At 40.9% G+C, this 20,892-nt stretch overlaps 1 protein-coding gene across 3 annotated transcripts in view; it reads right to left on the bottom strand.

The window, feature by feature from the left end:
- cep112 (centrosomal protein 112) overlaps positions 1 to 20,892 on the bottom strand; it is a 104,029-nt gene that overhangs the window by 61,448 nt on the left and 21,689 nt on the right. For all 3 annotated transcript variants that reach the window (XM_078269857.1, XM_078269860.1, XM_078269859.1), the window contains exons 9-17: positions 16,886 to 16,972; positions 12,182 to 12,281; positions 11,621 to 11,739; positions 10,961 to 11,104; positions 6,562 to 6,716; positions 6,181 to 6,310; positions 5,948 to 6,040; positions 5,683 to 5,742; positions 4,456 to 4,535 (exon numbers count right to left, since the gene is read on the bottom strand). In XM_078269857.1, coding sequence (XP_078125983.1) covers positions 4,456 to 4,535; positions 5,683 to 5,742; positions 5,948 to 6,040; positions 6,181 to 6,310; positions 6,562 to 6,716; positions 10,961 to 11,104; positions 11,621 to 11,739; positions 12,182 to 12,281; positions 16,886 to 16,972 — 968 coding nt within the window. The remainder of the gene's footprint in view (positions 1 to 4,455; positions 4,536 to 5,682; positions 5,743 to 5,947; positions 6,041 to 6,180; positions 6,311 to 6,561; positions 6,717 to 10,960; positions 11,105 to 11,620; positions 11,740 to 12,181; positions 12,282 to 16,885; positions 16,973 to 20,892) is intronic.

Genomic DNA, 20,892 nt, shown 5'->3' with positions numbered 1-20,892 from the left:
CACGGAGGGTATATTGAGCAGTTGTACTTGTTTAATTTCATCATCCATCCTCCCATCTTCTCTCTCACACACACACACACACACACACACACACACACACACACACACACACACACACACACACACACACACACACACACACAGCATGCGGTCTTGCTCTGACTTTGAAGTTCTCCTGGATCGCCTTTAAAGGCCATCCGTGTTGCCACGACAGCAGGCAGGTAGACTCAGACTGCTTTTGTGTGTGTGTGTGTGTGTGTGTGTGTGTGTGTGTGTGTGTGTGTGTGTGTGTGTGTTTAGCCTGAGTACTTAATTAGCTAAAAGCCTGATGGGCCACTTTCCTATTCTCAGTGTTTAACACTAAACGAGGGAATGACTGGCTCGTTACTGATACTAACAACAAGGATAATTTATGCACAAACAGATCTGTCTGCTGTGTTTAAGCTTGTCCTCTGTTGCCGGGCTGACAATGACAAGCGCAAACAATAGGCAGGCACAACCATCAATGTCCCTTTGCGATCTTTACGCTGAATACTAAACTGCAAAATTTGTTTTCATGTTGTTTTGCACTGACATAAACACAAAGGAACAGTAATAATAACCATGTCCTACAGCTTAATACAATTTCTTATTCACTAAAATGAGTTATCCTTGGCCACTTAAAAAGTGTTTGGCTAAGACACAAAGTGCTTTGGGTTATTGATTAGGACCAAAGGAAAAAAAGCAAATACAGACAAGCTCAACCTATTATTGCCTCTGGTTGCTATTATATATTGTGCCAAACAGTTGAAAACCTATCAAGAGAGCTGATGGCACTGTGACTGGCCTTGGCTGTGTGTATGGCTGGAGCTGGAGCTGAGGTTGTTGAATGGGCGTTGTGTTTAATTGTGTAGAACACATTCCAGTTTCCCCTGGGAAACTGTAATCTGCTTGTGACCAAGAAATGTGGTCCTGCATTAGATTAAGTACCCAGTGGAATGTAATGCCTGGCTGACTGGTTGGTTGGTTGCTTGGAGTCTGTGGAAGTCTGGGGGCTGTCAGCAGAGTGTGTGTAGTTCTGAAGGGAAGGGAGTGATAGAGCTAGAGGGTGAGAGTAGGAAGCCGAGGTGGAGGTAAAGACTGATGGGGAAACTGAAGTAGGTCTCCACTTTTAGGGCAGTTAATAGGGGTGGGACGATATGCTTTTGTCCCGATTCAATTCTTTTTGCGATAATGGGTGCCGATCGATTTGTATTGCGATTTTCATTTGTTGTGATTCTAGAAGTATTGCGATTTGATAGTATTGAGTATTGCGATTTTCTTTTCCTTCTTTAACAAAAACAAAAGTTCAATAATACGCTTCTAGAGACAGTTACATCATGAGACATTTCTAAAAACTAACTGTTTTCTAAGAAGAATGCACATCACATGTCAGTCAGTCAGTCAGTCAGTATTTGTAAAGAAGTACATAACATGTATTTTCTGCATTGCTTTGGGTCTGTTTTGCTAGAAACGGATATGATGTAGGCGCAATCAGCGTTAAAAAAAAAAATTGATTCTAGGGAAAAGAATTGATTTAAAAAATCGTCGCAAAAAAATCATGACACATACAATTTGCGATCCCCCCCACACCCCTAGCAGTTAATGTTAATAACTATCGAAAAAATATATAATGCTGAATTATTATTATCTGAAGCATTACTTTGACACACTAATAATTTTAATTCCCGTATAATAGTTCTGTAATATTCCAAAAGGGGCTTAAACGGTATCTGGTACCATTTTTCACGGTAGAAATATGCTCCAATATGTTCACCAGCTAGTGGCTAACTGTGTCTGTTTGTTGTTTGGTGCTGGAAAGGTAGTGTACAGTAGATTCATCAGAGCTTTTTCACTCAAAACAGATGATTGGATTGATGAGCACAATGAGAGTAAAGTTGTGGGCTGCACAACCAAAACAAAGTGCTGAAAGGCACTAAAAGGCTCTGTAGGGCTGAGGGGAACTGCAGAGTTGGGCAATAATTGTCTCAATGTTTATCAATAACAGTGAACCCTCCACATCACACATACGAAAATATTGATTAGTGCAGCTTTAACTAGGGTTGGGTACCGAAACCCGGTGCTTATACGGCACCGGTGCCTTAACAACCGGTATCTACCGGACCGAATAGTAACGCGGATTTCGGTGCCTCATTTCAGTGCTACTGAAATGCCAGGGCTGCCCTCTGATGCTCTGAAACGGACATTAGAGGCAACAAAAGCATTGCTGCATGTGACGCTATTTAACATAATACGCTTGGCAGCAGGTAACGTTAGCCTACCGTTAGCTAACAGCTGGATTAAACACGGTTAAAATGTTGACAGCTAACGTTAAACGGTGTGACTGTATTTCACTGTAGAGGATTCCAACACTGAGACATAACAGTCCGCAGCTGCCGTTGTCGGAAAAACAACACAGACGGTGCGTTCACTTGAAACCACCTCGCCAGCCTCATGGTGCATTCAAAGTTATTGTAAAATACCCTTTTTCCATCTAGTGGTTGTTTTTATCGTTTACCAGCAATTTACTGGTGAAATAAGTTATTGTTATTACATTTTTAATAAATCATTTAATTTTGACCATATGGCCTTAGCAATAAACAAGCCGTTCTTAAATGTCGCCGACTGTCGTTTTGTGCTACTTTTTTCTTTTTTAAATATATACATATTTAAATATATATATATTTTTTAAATCTTTCTAATGGCGTTTTTCCATTACATGGTACCTGCTCGACTCGCCTCAACTCTACTCTACTCGCCTCACTGTGCGTCCGTTTTCCATTGCAGATTTTAGTACTGCCTCAGCGTGGCTGGTCGCCCCAGTAAACTGCCGTGACCTAACGCGACACACACACACAGAACGTGGAAGGTGTGTTGTTGATGCCACAGCCAGAAGACACATTTTGTTTCAAATGAAGCTGGAGGCAGCAAAAATAAACACAGCTGGCTAAACTATTTAAAAATGGCGGGTTTGTTCAGGACACCCCCCTCTGTCGCTTTCACGTCACCTTTTGGTATCGGCTCAGCTCGCTTGGAACCTCGACTGAGGTGGTACTAAAAAAAGTACCTGTTAGCAGGTACCAGGGACTTTTTTTCGTAATGGAAAACCGAAAAAGGTGAGTAGAGTCGAGGAGAGTCGAGCAGGTACCACGTAATGGAAAAGCGCCATAAAAGTATCGGTTCAGGCACCGTTTAGGCACCGGCACCGTTTTAAAAGTATCGTTTTAGCACCGGTATTGGAAAAAACCCAAATGATACCCAACCCTAACTTTTACACCTTTTGCATACTATAATTAAAAAAAAATATTTCTACAGTACGTCATGATTTTTCTATCTTATTAAATCTGTATTAAACTGACTCTTTTTTTCTTTATTATGTTACTTTTTTAGTAACATGGTATTTTATTTATCAGTTTATTCGTGTAGAGACAGTTTGATTTATACTGCAGGATTAAGTTTGCTAGTTTTCTTCAAGACAACATAAATTCTTACCACATGTAAAGCTTCTCATCACAGTTACCAGGCTCTCAACTCCACCGGTACTACTACGGTAGTTATAAAAAAAGATCAAAGAGAGTGTGCAAGGGTTGGCTTGTTAAAGCCAAACTCCACCTTAAATCAGAATTGTTCTTATGATCAAAGACTAAAGTCAGTAGACATAAACAACTCTCTAATAAAGGTTGAAGCCACAAAGTCAAGGCTCAAATGTGTGATACTAATAATTGCAAAATAAATGCTCCACTAGCATTATGTATGTTGAAAATGTCATGACCAAAGAGGGGCAATTTCAGTACAAACAGTAATAAAGCACAACATTTGTCCATAAACCTGTCAAATAATCCCGGGCACTATTGCTGTTTTGACGATATTCTTCCTAACTTCTATTCTTTGCACACACATACACACATAAACACACACCTTGCCCTAAATTCTATTATATCTGTACGATTCAGCCCGCAATCTACATCAACGGCACACACATGCACACCCAGACAGGCTGACATGCTGAAGGTGTGCCTAAGACCATTATGTCAAAAGGGAAGGAGGACCACACACAGACACACTAATACACAGATGATTTTAGAGCTCGCTAATGTCATTATTGTGTAAATACTAACATAATGGATAAAATGTACAGTCAAGTGTATACGAGCAAAGCCATTTGTATTCAGACTTGGGCTACATGAACCCTAATGTTGAGTGGAGTATTCCATTTTTTACTGGTTGCTGCATCTGTCCCATCACTAACACTGGATAAATGTTTAACCATAGAAAATATAGCAATTTTGGATACTAACTCTCTTATCAGTACAAAATTAAAATGTTTTGCTGTTCCGTTTTAACACTGACATTGTACAATTTCAAAAACTTTAACTGTGATACTCAAATGTATTACTAAAACTAATAACACTTTTAGTTTGGCCTTTGTCACTGTACCTGAGTGCATCTTCCAGTTTGGCTATCTTCCTCTTAGCCTCTGTTCTGTCTTTCTCTGCTTCACTTTGGATTGCCAAAACCTGTGGGAGTGAGAGAGAGTAAAAGAGAGAGAGAGAAAGAGAGTGAGAGACAGAGGTGTAGGTGAGTGCAAAAGCAGACAGCATCAAACATCACTCAACAAAACTCTCCTGCCTTTGACCTTGTACATCTGGTCTTGTCTCTTCTCTCTATCACCCATCACCATCAAAAGTACCATCTGAGCCTATCTGCCTGCATTAAGGGCCTCTCACTCTGGATCTGTGGCAGCCATATGGGCCCTTATGTCCAGATACCTTACCCTGGCCTCCTTCACATCTCTCATTTACCACTCCTGAGGAGTGGAAAAAATAACTTTCCATTTTTTTTTATTGTTTACATCTCCTGTCACCATCCAGAAGATAGAAGGTGGAAAAAAGATACAGGATTACAAAGACAAAGGTACAAAGGTAAAAAAAAGCATAATGTATTTGAGGAAAACCCAAATAATGACTTTCTTTCAGAGAAGCTTAATTTAAATTCCCCCTGACCCTGAATAAAGTGCACAGAGGCTGGCTAAGTTCTTGCAGGTGTATCAGCCAGAGGGGCCCGTCACTGGGTATGCCAGCCTACCATGAGCACACACATTATAACTGTGGCACTTTGAGGATGACCCAGGTGCAGCAGGTCTTTAAAATCTGACTCTCACCTTAGAAGTCTGGCTTGGATCAGTCTGGTCCAGCTCAGATCATTAACAATGGTCTCTTCACTCTATGGTTTACAGCTGCTCTATGGCTTTGAAGAGGGTCTCTCAAAAGTAAAGGCAATTAAGTGCCGGCCAGCGTACACTGACAGTGCATACCTCAGACAGTAAAAATGTCCCTTGTCCTGTTTTGCAGAGTGACTGGGCAACTTTATTCAGATTTTCTTATAACTCCCATTCTCAACCTTCTTTGCTTTATAACTCTGATGCTAAATTATACATTTCCCATCCTCCTCTTTCTTCTCTGCCCAGTCCTTCATCTTCCTGTTAATCATGGCTCTGATTTTACGAGACTAGACATAAAATCTAAAAGTAAGGAGAACCAAAAAGGAACATGTGACTCCAGGCTTTGATCTCCACTTGACCGTAATAACTTTGTCCAGGGCTGTTTTAATGCAACGACAGAAGCTATGGAGCTCAGTGGATCGGTTTACTGAAGTACACACTACCTTTTTCTCACAGTTGATCTGCACTTCATCTTTTTCCTGGTGAAACTTCATCTCTTGATCCTGAAAGGAAGCAGAGTTGAAATGATACTGGCGATCCTGTGACAAACCACACAAAGACAAGCCCATTCTAATCTAAAGCATTGTCCTAGCTGGTGACAGTGACAGGGACAAATAGAAAAGATAGATGGCATTTTTGCTTAGGCGTGTGCACTGCGCATATACACATTAAAATATGCACACACCCTTGCCACCACAAAAATCATACCCTGACTTGTTGGTGTCTCCGATGTTCACTGTCCAGGAGCTGCTGTTTGAGTAGAGCTTCAGTTTTCTCTAAGTCCTCTATTACCTCAGAGGACTGGAAGAGAGAAGCAGAGAGGAAATTGGTATAAAAGAAATGCAGTTAAATTTGGTACAATTTTGTATTTTTCATCAATTAACTGTAAATCTAGCAGGCTGAGAGGGAGAGTCACGTGGAGGTGTTCTGGTAATGTGGACCTTAGCAGCAGACAGAGCATGCTCCTGATGTAAGTGGCTCATATCAGTCTCATGTTTGGCTTCGAGCCTCTGCACCGTCTGCTCATGCTGCTCCTTCTGCTGCTCCTTCTCCTTCTGCAGAATCATATTTCTGTGGCAGAGCATGACAGGGTGGTTAACACATACACTGACCTACTCCTATTCCAATTAAATAATTACATGAGTCACTTTACCTCCCTGTTGCTATAATTTTGTCTTAGCACATTCAAGTATTTCTCAGGCACCTTACACGCATCTTAATAACATATTATTTTATCACGTTAAGACCTAAAGCAGATACTTTATGAAGACTTGGCACATAGTTTAACCCCCCCCCCCTTTATCAGTCCCTATTTTACAGACCGTCTGTTGGCCTCCTGCAGTTCGGCGCCGATGGATGCAATTTGAATCTCCAACTGGGCTTTCTCCTGTGTCACCTTCTGGCGCAGCGCGTTGCCCTTCTCCACCTCCAGCGACTGCCGTTTTACCCGTAGCTCCAGCTCACGCACCGTTTCCTCCTGAACCCCAAGCATACACAGAAACCACTGAACCAAACAGTTTGAACCACTAAGGGCACTAGCCTGAGAAAATGTCATTGGTCAGAGGACCACATGCATCCATAGTGAAATCAAACACAGAAATGTGGTTGCTAATATGGAAGAATGTGGCTAACAATGTAGCTGACCATCTCTCTGATTCTTTAAAATGCACATTTATAAATTATTTTGTAAACTATTTGAAGTTAAAGACTTGTAATGTATAGATAGTTACTGCTTACTAAGTTATATTTAGTACTTATTATCAGGTCTAAAGCTAAGGTTGGACTTAAAATAGACTGATTTGCACTGGTATTCTCCACAGATCTGAGTCATCAAAACCAAAAACATCTTCTCTATACAAACTGTAACAAAGGTCAAACCACCAAAAACCCTTTCAATGCTACACAGTGTCTTTGGAAAGTTAGTAAAGCTAACTCCAAGATAATGTTTCACCTTGTTGCCCAAATACTGACAGCTGGAGCAACACAGGTACAACAAGGTAATTTCCCCTTTTGGTAACCCTGCCACTCTTATTTAAACATGTCAAATGTCAATGTGCCTATATATTCATCATATTAATAAACTCCAACTGTAACAGGATTATTTGAGCCTCAGTTTCTGGCCACATGTGGTGCTGTGGAGCAATGTTTTGATTAGTGGGTCCCTGTTTTGTTTGTATCTCGTGCCCTTTCTTACTTTGAAAATACACCGACAGCGAGGCGCATACCAGAGTGACCTTCAGTGCAATGTGAGACAGTTTTAATGTACAATGAAACTACAATGTTTAGCTTTCACTTGTGTTACAGAAATGTGTACAATCTAACTAATCTCTAACTGTGTTATGGCTGAAACTAGATCGTTCCACTGTACCAACACTGTTGCGTTATTTCATTGGCAAATGTCAAATGCTCAATCAGGATTCAGATTTTCAATAAAGACAATGATCAAAGGCCAGCTGATGCATACAGCTTCTTCTGGCACAGATTTGATGAAAAGAAATGTCCCCTCTCTGCATACTGTCCTACAGCATGTGCATGTGTGTCTTTGTGTGTCTGTGTGTGCTTATGACAGCATGGAATGCAGTGTGGGTAGGCTGATAAAGGCGATGACGGGGCGCAGATTAAAGATGGAGCGTGCTAGTCAATCTAGACGATGACAGAGGCTGGCGATGACAGGAGGTGGAATGAGGGGAGAGGAGGGAGCGGTGTGTTTGAAAAGAGTACGAGAGTAGCGCCCGGCGAGGCTGGTAAGAGAGATTTTTGTCTTTGCGTTAGTAGCGTAGGGCTCTTAGAAAAAGGAACAAGGGGTCTGTGTTGTGCTGGGACGCGTGCTGACACTTAGTATGAAGAGGTGCTTCTTCTCATCTCCTGCCAAAGAGCTGAGGCTGGACTGGGCACAGCTGGACACACTCAGAGGGAGCAAATTATGTCCCCTAATTAGGTGTTTTAGAAGGAGAATTACAAGGTGTGAAGAGCAGACCACATAAGGTACATTATGAGCTCTGCTCCCCTTCAGAGATTTAGAAGTGATAAAGTCTTTGAAGATGAAAAAAACAAACATGTGATTTATAACATAAAAAGTTATACAGAGTGATTGATGACGTTTTACAGTTTTTTTTTTTGTTTTTTTTTTAAATCAGAGCTGAGGCCAGCAACTGTAAAACAGCCTGCATCACTCATCTCCCGGGACTTGTCAGACTGTGTGTATGCATGGACGTTGCGTTTTAAACTCTAGTGTGTGCAACACGTGGAGGAGAGAGTCTGACAGAAGACAGAAGATTGGGACACAGAGCATAGCGTGGACTTGTGGGACAGATGTCAAACAAATACTCCTGCAAGTTTGTTTACTCCTGTTTTAATATATAAATATTACTGGGGATGCAGAGATATGGCTGTCTAAGGCTGATAGCACTTTAAGACACTTTAAAGTTCAATTATGTTACACAAACTCCTAGCAACAGAAGATGACAAAATACTAGCTCAACAATCATCAAACTATCAACAGTAGAAAGAAAGGCATATTTCTGCTAGTTCATCTCTAACCACAAGACCATATTCATCATATCTCCATTATCAGTCATTTAGATATGGATATGAATGGACTACAGTCAAGAGTTTGAATGGTGCAATACCTAGGCAGATACTGGCTTGTCTTTCTTTTCAAACACCCACTTAGTCACTCTATCTGCTCTGCCCTGTGTATAGATAACATCCAAAAATAACATCTGACATATCTATAAGCCCCTTGTGAAATCTTTGATCTGCTGTTGGATAGAAATCCAACCAGGTAGCATTGGGCAGATGAACATTCATCATTTCACTGTTATTAAACAGGATCCAGTACGCTGTTTTAGAATGAACACAAATCATCAATCTGAGTGAAATTTTCACATTGTGTCCTAAGAATTAACTTTTTATTAGCAGCTACTTGTCCCCCTGAGAAGAGGAGTAGTGGCCTGACACAAATGGGTATATAGTATTAAGTGTACAAACCACATGCACAAAGCTACTGGGTCAAAGTCGTGGAGGACTGAATATTCTACAAGCACACAATGTCTCAGGTCTTCTAACTTCTTGTTATACTCGTATAACTATCAGCAACAAGTCAACAGAGCAAGACAGACCTTTTCACTATAAAAGAACACAAGACAACATTGACTCTAAATATTTAAGCTTAGAGACACCAACCATGAAACTAGGGAGCTGTAATAATTTACCTGAGATAAAGTCCACTTTGAACTTCCTACACAAGGTGTGTGTGTGTGTGTGTGTGTGTGTGTGTGTGTGTGTGTGTCTGTGTGTGTGTGTGTGTGTGTGTGTGTGTGTGTGTGTGTGTGTGTGTGTGTGTGTAGGTCGGCCCAAACTCACAGCAGGAGAGCAGCTAATTTACAACCACAGAGGGCTCTTTTCATTCTCTCTGGCCTTAATTATTAAAAGAGGGGCCTTAGCACCAGCCCTGCACTGTCCGGTGTTTGATGCCTCCTAAATGTGGGCCTGCTGATAGATTAAGGCCAGAAGAAATATGCGTGTATGTGTGATATGTATGAAAGACCACGAACGCTGATACTGATAACAATACTATTTATGAAGCACTGTATTCAATTGGCCTCGAGTGTTGATGAGCCCCATTAATGTAATGTGCACAATCCTGCTTAAAACCAAAGTCTTTTCATATGACATCAAATAAAGTGTAGCTTTGGGAGGTGTGTGTGTATGCATTGTGTGCACGCACAACCATTGCCATGCGGGAGTTTTAATACACAAGTGGATCAAAGACCTTTATATAGATGAAGTCGGCAAGATGTGAGAGTCATTCCCTCATCCCTTCATTTCAGCCATGGAGTGGCGTGGGTCTCGTTTTTTAATAATTAAAGATACAACCAATGTATACACTTTCCTATCGTAAGCTAAACAATGCAAGAGTTTTATGCAAAAGGCAAAAATGTCTATCATGTCATCCAGAATCCTGTTTGTTCCAGTAAATGTCTGGTGTTGTGTGTCAGAATGTGTCAGAACACTTGAATTCCCTGCCTCTGGTAAAGAGGATGCTTGGTCTAAAGCTGCTCATTCCTTTTGGTATAGTCTATATCCACGACCTTCCACTTCAGGGATTTCAGGGATTTCGCCATATGTCCTTCTTTTCGTCCGTCTGTTACCTTATGCTTTCTTTGTGTTGCAATTTTAAACTCTGGTGGATTTATGAGGACTATGGTTAACTGCTCCTCAGATCTCTGCAGGGTAAATCCTGACAGCTAGCTAGACTATCTGTACAATCTGAGATTTATTTTGCACGACTAAAACAACTTTTCAACGAACACATGTTCCACCAAAACAAGTTCCTTCCCGAGGCTATTTTGCAGCGGCACCACGGTTCCGTGTGGCCCATGACGATTGTGATTGGTTAAAGACAAGCCAATGAACCAGAGCACGTTTCTCTCCCATCACGGATTGCTGTGTGGACTCGCCAGACCGTCCTCTGAAGCGCTGTGGAGGAAGGTCTGGCAATACGAAACTACTATTTCGGTATAAAGTCATGATCCCAGATGGATGGAAAAAAACACAAGAGTACTAACCCAAGTTAAATCATGTTACATAAGGTCTAGGTAAAACTGTTATTTGATACGATTTGGAGTCAACCACAAAGTTGTCTTGTACAGATACGCTGGCTGTCAATGATACCTGCTGACAAAACTAAAGTTTCCTTCAGCCTGTTCCTGTACTCACAGTTGCCTGTGACCGAGCATTATACTCAGCCTCCATCTTAGCCAGCCTTTGGTTGGTGTCCTCCAGCAGCTCCTGGATGTTCTCAGTGTGTTTCTTCTGCAACTCAAACTTCTCCTGCTCCATCTCTGTCACAGCAGCATGCAGCTGGAAGTACACAGAACAATTACATGAATCAGCCACAGATCTTTGTCCCTGTATTTCCAGGACTACTTGCTTTAATTCTTTGATCATTTCTTCTTTCATTAAATCTATTTCTTTAGGCATGTAATATCTTGCTTAGTTAAGGGGAATAAACATAATTTATATGACTAAGTAGTTTAGTTTATATGACTAAAAAATTGTGAGAGAGGAGTGGAAATTTCATTAGGATCTTATTGAGCTCCAACAGATCGGTTATCTCGAGCTATCAGGAGTGAAAACACAATTTACCCAGGGCAGAGAGCATTCATTTTTCAGCACTTAAAAAAAAAAAAAAAAAAAACACACTAACTTAAGCACAGCATGAAAGAATAAAGATTTTTTTTCTAACAGTGCAAGAGAGCCTGTCTGCTTCCAGCAAAGTCTGCTAGTCTCATGCTATCAAACAGTCTTCCTCTGGCTCAGGGCTGCTTACAGGGGTTGGGCTGCAGAATATCCAAACCCTTCAACTTGTCCTCATACCTTCTTCTCCCACTCGTTTTTCAGGGAGTCGGTGCTCTGATCCGACATCTTCTTCAGCTCAGCAATCTGCTTCTCTTTGCTCTCGCAGATGACCTGGGATTCCCTCAGCACACTTTGAACTGTGGAAGAGCACATACACAAACACACAAAGAGCTGTCAGGCCCTGCCTCAGGGTATGTGCACAGATGGACACACACACACACACACACACAGATGCGTTGTCAGTATATCAATGTCAATAAAGATATTGCTTCTATCAAATGGCCAGTAGTGCTTCTCTTTGCCAAGTTTATATGTTTCTCATCAAATCCTTTCAGAGACAGACGAAAGAACGGAGAGGCGAGGAGTGAGATGGGAACAGGGAAGAGGAAATTAAGCATGAAGAAAAAGGCACACATAGTGCAATTCAAATGTACATTGAGCAGCACAGCTGGAGAACGTCACCCTACACCAGCGCAGTCTCTTGTAGAATTGTATCTTTTCGGGCCTTTTACACCGAGTGTTCAGAGACACTAGTATAAACATCCTTCCAGTTAACCCTGCAATCCTGTGACCTTTCACCTTTCCTCTCCAGCTTACGGGTCATCTCTTCCGATTCCTTCTGCTTGGCCCGATAAATGCTCTTCATTTCCTCAATCTCGCCATTCTTTCGGTCCAGAATCTAAGAAAGGGAGAGGGAGGTTGTTTTTTTTTAACACATGCCAGAGAATATTCAGCTTTTTTACAGCTGAGAAAATGGCTAACTTGCTTACATTATGAAGGTTCTTGTTAAAGTGCCTTGTCTGTCTGAAGCGTTTTACTTTCACCAGTAGCTATTAAAGCTATAAACCGAAAGCTATAAATAGACACATTTTCCATGCAAAGTTTTGAATTTTTACTCAAGATCCTCAGTCGCATTTAAATTTAAAAGGTACCAATCGTGAACCAAATATAAACAGAAGGGAACACAACCACCAAAAACAGCATTGGAACCTGCAATCACTCTTAAAGGTGTCTGACCACTAGTTGTCTGGAGAAATGTTTTTACGTGTGTGTCCCTGCTTTGTTGGTTCAAGTGCACACACACACAAGGATGCATATTCACGCTAGTGAATTCCTGGAAATGGTTTCACATTTTGACATTGATCTACAGGTAGGTGTAACACACCAAGAAACACAGTGATGCGCCAACAAGACAGGGAAGAAGTAGTAAGTAAACATAAATGTAAACAATGCAGGATTCACAGCCTCAAGGATATACAAAATGTGTTTAGGTAAAAAAAATTGTGTAAACTGAAACTTTTGTTTGTTTACAAGGAAACCCACAGGGCACCTTAAAATTGAGTAGCAGGTCTATTCAAAAAGGCACTAATAGTACAACTAACTACAGACGCTTTCCGACCGGAGGGATTTTTGCAGTTCCTAGAACATAAAATTCCTAGAACCCTTTTTTTCTCGTGTTCCGACTGGACCAATTTGGGGATTTTTAAGTCCCTCTGGCCGCAGTTCCTGTAACTCTTTCAGCTCCTACTTCAGGGCAGGGTCTTTTTTCCCTTTTCAGCATATGAACCTAGGTGAACGAGGGTCGGGTTTCCGGTACAGACAGACCAACAACGGGACAATTTTAACAATTTTCGCTATCTTATTCATCACTAATTTCACTTCTCACAACGTTTTAGGCGAGAAATTAACTGTTTAGATTTCAAATACAGGCAGTTTTGCGAAAATTGATGCCAAATTGACAATTTGCTTCAAAGTTTTCGTAGTTGAGAAGCTCCATGAAGTGAAGCGACAGCCAGCAGCCGCCTGCCCCGGCCGCTAGCTCGTTGCTCGGCCAGTCATGCTCAGAGACCCCGCTGTAAGCTGGAGGTCTCTCAGACCGGTCTCGCCGGTTTGCCGTTGACGGTTCGTTTGTTTAAATATCACAACACACGTTCATCATAAGATTAACGGGAACCTGTGGTTAACTGTCTTTTCGGAGTTAAACTCCACAAGTGTGTCCCGCGGCTTGCCGGCCATCACACACAGTCACACACGTCAACAGCGCAGCAGGCAGAGGCGGGGGAGAGAGAGATACCCGTTTCTATTCGGGAGACTTGTTTAAATTATGACAAATATGCTATATACATTAGATTTAGTATTTAGTTCATAGTTTTCTTGGTGTATTTGTTTTCTGATTTTAACGCTATAAAGACCGTTGCTGTGCTTGCATCACTCCCTTACCCCTCCTACCAGTGAATCCCTATGTCCACTTCGCAGTGCGAATGCAATTGGAAAAAACGGTTTTGGGGGAGAGTAGTTAGTAGATCTATTTAGAAGTGAATTTTTCCTATAACTACGTTCCTGTAACTACTTGGTTGGAAAGCGGCTAATAACTACATATATAATAATCAATGTTTTCAAGGATTATTTACGTCAGTGATGTTTGTAAACACTGCAACAAAACAGCCTTTTATTCTCAATCATGATCATTTGACTTAGATTTAAAATGTTATTAAAAGGAAGATGGAACATTGTGTATACATAATTCACTGTATGACCTGACAGGACCTCATCTTCCACATGCCTATCTAATCCTAGGAGGGCTACAGGCTAACTGAGTAAAATGCCATCTGAGTGAACCACCTGTGCTGAGGTGTGATGAAGTAACTGCATCTGCTTGCTGCTGCCATCTGTGAGCAATTAGTTAAATAAGGCCATGGAGAGCTGAAGCTCCAGTATAAAAAGGACAGTCTAGTACTCTCCATATTGAGAAAGAAGGTGTATATATTGTGTCTACTGCCTGGTGTGGTAGAAGGTACATTTTCTAACAGGTTGTAAACAAATTCCAAGGGTGGTTTTCTGCCCAGTTACTTGTACTCTATAAGCATGACGAATCCGCAGTCACCTTACCAAATTCTACTCTCACAATGAAATCAAATAGTTTACTTAAAATGTACAATGAAACAATTAACAAGACAGAACAAGACAGACTAGTCCAACAATAAATGATGCTCTGATTTTCTGTCTGAAATGGCAGAAAGTAAGAGTGGTTATTTTTCCGTCAAGAACCGTCCCAAAGCCCATAAGACTTTATCTTTCTAGCATTTTGTTCTATCCAAGTGCACTTAGTCGCCAAGCCTGTCATCCTCGCTGTGTGAATGGGACAGGGGAGATGAAAGGAGGATGGGGTGGATGGGGCAAAGTTCAACCAACATTTAGGGATACCCAATGTTTTCCATTTTGCCACCCCAGAGAGATTGTTGTCTTTTTTAGGGGTCCACTGAGCAAGGCGGTGACACAGTGTTAGGTCTAGAGAGAGTGCACTAGAAGGTGGGAAATGACAGCTTTTAGTAAGCCCATTTTAGGCTTTTATACGACATCCTAATGTAGGGGGAATCTAGCCTGGCTGTCCATGACTTTAACCAATATCACCAGTGAATGGTGTGAACATACCTACAAAATCTGAAGTTAGAACCTGAGTATCCTCCCTGTATGTACAGAGAAACTAATTCCACAACAAAAACAGTAATGTAATTAAATCCAAATGGTATTCAAAGAAAATACAGTATATTATTCACCATCTATTGTCTTCTGGTGTACACTGTGGTCTAGTGTTAAAGCTTTAGTGCCTAACTGTTTTATATTAATAAACGTCCACGTTACATTTAAGCCACTGCCAAAAGAGTTAATACAAAGCTAATTAAGACTATCAGCTTCACAAAACTCTCTCTGTATTTCTCAATATGGCTATGTTTAGAAACTGGTGTCATCCAGCGACTTTCGCGCGCAGAAAATCGAGTGAAGAGTTCATCATTTTTTTTTATCCTCCGTGTCCTCCTTGGCTACTAGCAACTGCGTGGAGGAGGGGTGGAGGTGGTGCGAGATCACGGAAGGCTTGAACTACGCACTACAGCTTTAATCTCAGATAATTTGCATGTTTAGAATGACAACATAAAGATGTGCTTTTTCACCTGAAGTTATTAGGCTACATATTTTAGAACTGTACACAGTACTGATCCACAACCATTAGCATATGACACTCGTGCCTGTTCCCTCATTGACCTCTCCACAATGACCAGTAGCCTTTCGGCAGACCATACATTATTCATAAGGAGACTAATTAAAACTAAACCTAGCTTGCCCACCTTCCATCAGGCTCGTCAGAGTGCACCCCTGAATTACTCCCCTTTGAAGCCATTAGAGGGAATACTGGGTAAAATTCTGAGGAAATTAAATCGGACATAACTCGCAATCAGTATGAAATTAAAGAGCGGGAGAGAGAGCTAGCTGTCATCCTGTCTCTTGTCAACCATAAAGAAGCAACGGGCAGCTTAAAGTGGAGGAAAACTGAAGTGTTGTTCTTTCTTTTATTAAAAGCTTCTGTGGCACCAAAGGAAAGTCATACCAAGGACATGACAGATCCCAGGTGCTTGATCTGCAGCCTAACTGATGGGCACTAAGTGTGAAATAAACCAGCTTTACCGTGATTTTCACCAGCTGACAAAGAGCTTTGAAAAGCTGATTATTTGTGGTATGGGGTGATGAGAAGAGGAGCGACTTGTTCCTTTCCTTTTCATTAGCCACCAAATGGAATCAAGAGTCAATTATCGGCATCGTAACGCAAGTTAACAGACATGCCTGTCCAGTGTCCCCAGGAGAAATTATTAACTTGTTTGAAACTCTTTTTATGTATTCATAATATAAGTGGAACTATGAGGATTCTACATACAATTTCTTATAAATTGGATATTCTACCAGAACTGGCTCAGTTTGGGTTTTATACACTTGAAACTTGAATTATTTCATGCCAATGGTAAACAAAGAAAAGCAGTAGAAAAGCATCCCAGAATGGGATTCAGCCATGGTCAGACTACGCCCTTCCCTTGCAGACTCTGACTGGGCAGCTTACTCCAGAAGAAAAGTGTTTGTAAAGACACAGTCAAACTATAACCAATGTAATGTTGGGTCATGCACTAAAGACTACAGCATATAACACTATAGGAGCTTGGTTGTGCTTCATACAGCATCTGTGGTAGACTAATTGAATCCATATAAGACTAGGTCTGCTGGTTTACTCTGGATTTACAAGCATTCATGATTGTAAGAGATACAATTTATTTTGATGTGACGCTAAATAGTTTTGTTTTATGCTCGAAAACTGCAACCATTAGAAATCCTCAAATTAGTGACATCAATATGCCTTTTCTCATACGCTACAAAGTGAAGCCAGAAATGACAGTATATTGTGCTGGTGAAATTCTGGTGCTGGCAGAGTGTTTACAACCTTTCAGTTTTGATTCTTACTTTCTCAACATCTGCATCGTGTCTCTGCTGCATCTTCAGTTTCTCCTCCTGGTGCTTCGACTCCAGAACTTTGATCTTCATATCAATCTGAAAACACATAGAAGACCAAAGGTCATAAATGTAAAACAATGGATTTCTGGAGAACTTTTAACTCTCTAGTAAATTGGTTTGTATGTCTATATATGAAATAAAGTTGGTAATCAAAAAGATATCTGCTTGAGGGCTGAAATATAAGTTATTACTACCAGGCAGCACAACTAACATGTTTTGTTCTCTGGAGTAAAACACTGAGATCTGTGTCCTAACCTTTTTTTAGACATGCTTTAAGGTGGAAAAAAACAGACAGAGTGACAGGATAACAGAGATCAATCTGAATGAAAGAAGATAGTGTGTCCCGTCTTGCACACAAAGGCAGCTGATGATGAAATAAACCATATTAACATTTAAAACAATGTATCCGTGTGCAGAGCTTCAAAAAACAGTGTGAAGCGGAGATGTACTCAACTGTGTGCGTTTCTGTGTGTGTACGTTTGCAATAAAATCTCTAGTAAGCACAACCAAGTGAAAGCCTGTGTGTTTGTGTGTTTCTGTACTTTTGCATACACACAGCAGTCAGAGTTCAGCGTGGTCATGTGCATGTTGGAACACATCTCCTAAAGCTATACGACTTCACAGTCTGCATCAAATAAAACCCATCATTTGTCAGATTAGTCATTCGTTATTAATGGAAAATAATTATCACAACTGGCATGAAATTATTTTTTTCCATGTAAACTAAAAAAATGTATCCTCACAGATTTGAATGGCAGTCCTTATTTTCTGGCCTTTGGGTGGTGCTAAAGAGACTGTAGCATAGCATATCAATAATCTTTAACATAACATAACACACATCCATTTTAAAACCCCTTCAAAAGTCACTATTTTAGTATCTTTCTCAATTTACGTATATATATTTACCTGCTGTATTTTGCAATCCGATTTTTTTAATTTTCTTTTTTTTAATTTATTTTTTATTGTTATCATTTGGTCTTTTGTAAATCACATTTGCTTATTAAAATAATGTGTTTTCCTCAGCATTTTCTAACAACTCTTTCTAGTTCATTTACTACAAATTACACACACGATGTCTCTGCAGACATACACACAACACATGACAACCTTTGACAGAAAGATGACTCGCCATTCACTTTGATGTCACTACTCGAGCTTAGTCACTGTCTGTTCTGGTTTGTTAATCAACCCTGGAGCAGGGTGACAATGTTCTTCCTTTGAAAATGTGTGGTTGTGTGTGTGAACATCCCGAGGCTAGCTCTTGTTTGTTCTAGACATCAAAACAATTAAGAATATTCCCACGACACTGCTTGGCACAGTCAAACCACATTAGACCTTCTCTTTGTGGCTGTGATGATGGCCGGAATATGATTCAATTACAGTATGGTTAAGTGTATAAATTAGGGCTGGGCGATATGGAGAAAATCAAATATCACAATATTTTTGACCAAATACCTCGATATCGATACCACAACAATATTGTAGTGGTGGCTATTGGTGCTTTCCCAAAATATTTACACAGAGAGATTTTTGATAAATAATCATCAGTAAAGTGGATATAATGACTAAGTGGGTAAAGGCAAATAATATAACAGTTACAACAGTCTGGTAAATTCAGAAAATGACATAACTTTACTGTAATGCAGCCTTTAAAACCAGGAAAAGACAACACTTATGCCATATTACGATATCCAAAATCTAAGACGATATATATAATATCGATATATTGCCCAGCTCTAGTATACATATTGATACAATACAATACAGACATCAACAGAACACTGGATGTTATAGAACAAATACGTATCCATGGGTCGGGGCTAAAATGGTGGAATCTATAAATCCCAAAGATTAGATTTTGTTCCAGATGTCAGCACTTTACTTTGTATGATCATTCTGAGCAAAATAAAAGCCCAGCTAAGACGCATCAAATTGCCTTCTTAATGCCTCTCCTTATTATTGCATGTATACACTGTATCCTTGACAATGCTCTGTTAAGCGTTCTCTCTTTGTACTGTCTTTTGTCGTGATTTACCACCATTTCTTGTGCAATTTAGGGGACCACAGGAGACCTGTCAGAGTAGAAAGGGAAAAGCAAAAGAAAGTGGGAGAAAGAGAGATGGCAGTGATTGAAAAGCAGAGGAGAAAGTGGAGACCTGATTCTGCCGGCGCCCCCCCAAAAAAACTAAAAAAACACATGTGGGGGTGTCACTTTCTCATCTTCTCTTCAAATGCTCTTTGGAGAAAGTTTGTCAAACCAGATCAGGGGCGTTTGAAACTTGTTTATAAAGTCGTCAGTGAAGGAAGGAGGAGGAGGAATGTCGTACACCTAAGGCGTCTGTGATGCTTTCAATCACCCCGACTGGGTGGTACAGCTTTTTTTCCCCCTCTTCTCTTCTTCAGAGATGTAGCGAGCGCTGTAAGATGCCATGTTTTTTTGACACTTCACTCTTGAAAGGATGAGAGGGTAGGAGGTAAATAAAGGGGTGGTGGTGGTGGTATATAAGAGAGGGAATTCGAGGAGAAGACGGAAACAGTTGCTTTTTCTGCTCTCAAATCCGGCGCGGGGGTCAAGGCCTTTTTCCTCAGAGGGACGTGTTCACAAATCGTCTGCTAACTGTTTGGGCTACACAAAGCAAGGTTGCGTTTGTGCATCTCCTTCTTCTTGCTTGAGATGTACAATGTCCTCGTGCGTCTTTCATCCTCAGTAAACACAGATGCTCAAGGATAGTCGGTATGCAGCGTTCTGCTATCTACTGAGGAGCAGCTACTGTAGATGTCACTTCCACAATAAGTTAAGTCTGTCCAGATAGGAAACAAACAAAAACTTTGGCTACAATTGAATCTCTGACATGTGAAAACCTCATAGTTTTAGAGAAGGGTAGTTCCAAACACAGAGTAAGTAAACAGATTATTATTATTGTTAGTAACTTTATCGTTATGGAACCATGTTGGTCCCTCATGTCTCTCAGCCCGAAGCAGTCTGGTCCCATTCAAACTACTAAGCTTGCACTTCTTTGTTGTCAGATAAGAAAGGCTATGGCCCTCTAAATCACAGGCTGTGAGCTCAAACTCCATCCCAGAGAATCCTTAGATTAGAGAGACTGCATCATTTTGGCAACAGAGAGCAATGGGATCTGGTCCCCAGTCAGGGGCTTGTGACTATGAGAGTGTGACTGCTTGACACAAATACACTCATCTAACGCACTGTGCCTACTCCCAACAATTCCTCAGGTCAGGTACCAAGGGGTTAGTTTAAAGACAGCATGCACACTCACACATGCAAACTTTAAAAGAAAGATGGGGTGCTGCAATCAGAATCTTCTTCTGTAAGCCACTACTACTAGCCTACTTCATCGGTCACCATTTAATTGAATTTCCAAACAAAGACCCAGCCCTCATAATGCTGAGCACTTCTAGGGTGAGCTGAAGGATTAGCAGGACTCTGTTGCTTTTGCCAGACATTTTCCACAACTCACCCATAAGCAAACACACTGTATAAGCTAAGTGACTCAAAGCAATGACTGACGTTTCTCAGCTTTGACTCATTGTTCCATAGGAAAAGAGCAGTCAGCACCCGTATCAATGCAGTCGGTAGCTTAGCTGGAGGAGGAGTTTGGAGAGAAAGCTGAGATGTTCGTTAAGCTGCCGCCAGCTTAATGACATGTGGCGTGTATAACGCTTTAAACCTGGGTAAATTTTCAACTAGGCTTTCGGGAAGTTATGTCACTGTGATTTAATAGACTGGGCCTGGACAGAATGGCAGGGTTGAACAAGGCTTTAATGGTTCTGCAGGAAAGCTTAGGTGGTTATTTAGGATGATACGGTTATTGTGGGATTGGTGACTCGAGTGACTCTAGAAAAACACTGTGTGCGGGTGTGTGCGTTTGTGGTCACAGCTGTATCCTTTGTGGTTCCGAGTTCCTTAAATCCACCGAACACTCTTTAAACTGCTA

Source organism: Sander vitreus, chromosome 15 (assembly GCF_031162955.1).
Source record: "Sander vitreus isolate 19-12246 chromosome 15, sanVit1, whole genome shotgun sequence".
In the NCBI taxonomy this organism is placed as follows: Eukaryota; Metazoa; Chordata; class Actinopteri; order Perciformes; family Percidae; genus Sander; species Sander vitreus.
Note: the sequence above shows the minus strand (reverse complement) of the source record. Positions and strands in the feature narration are given on the sequence as shown.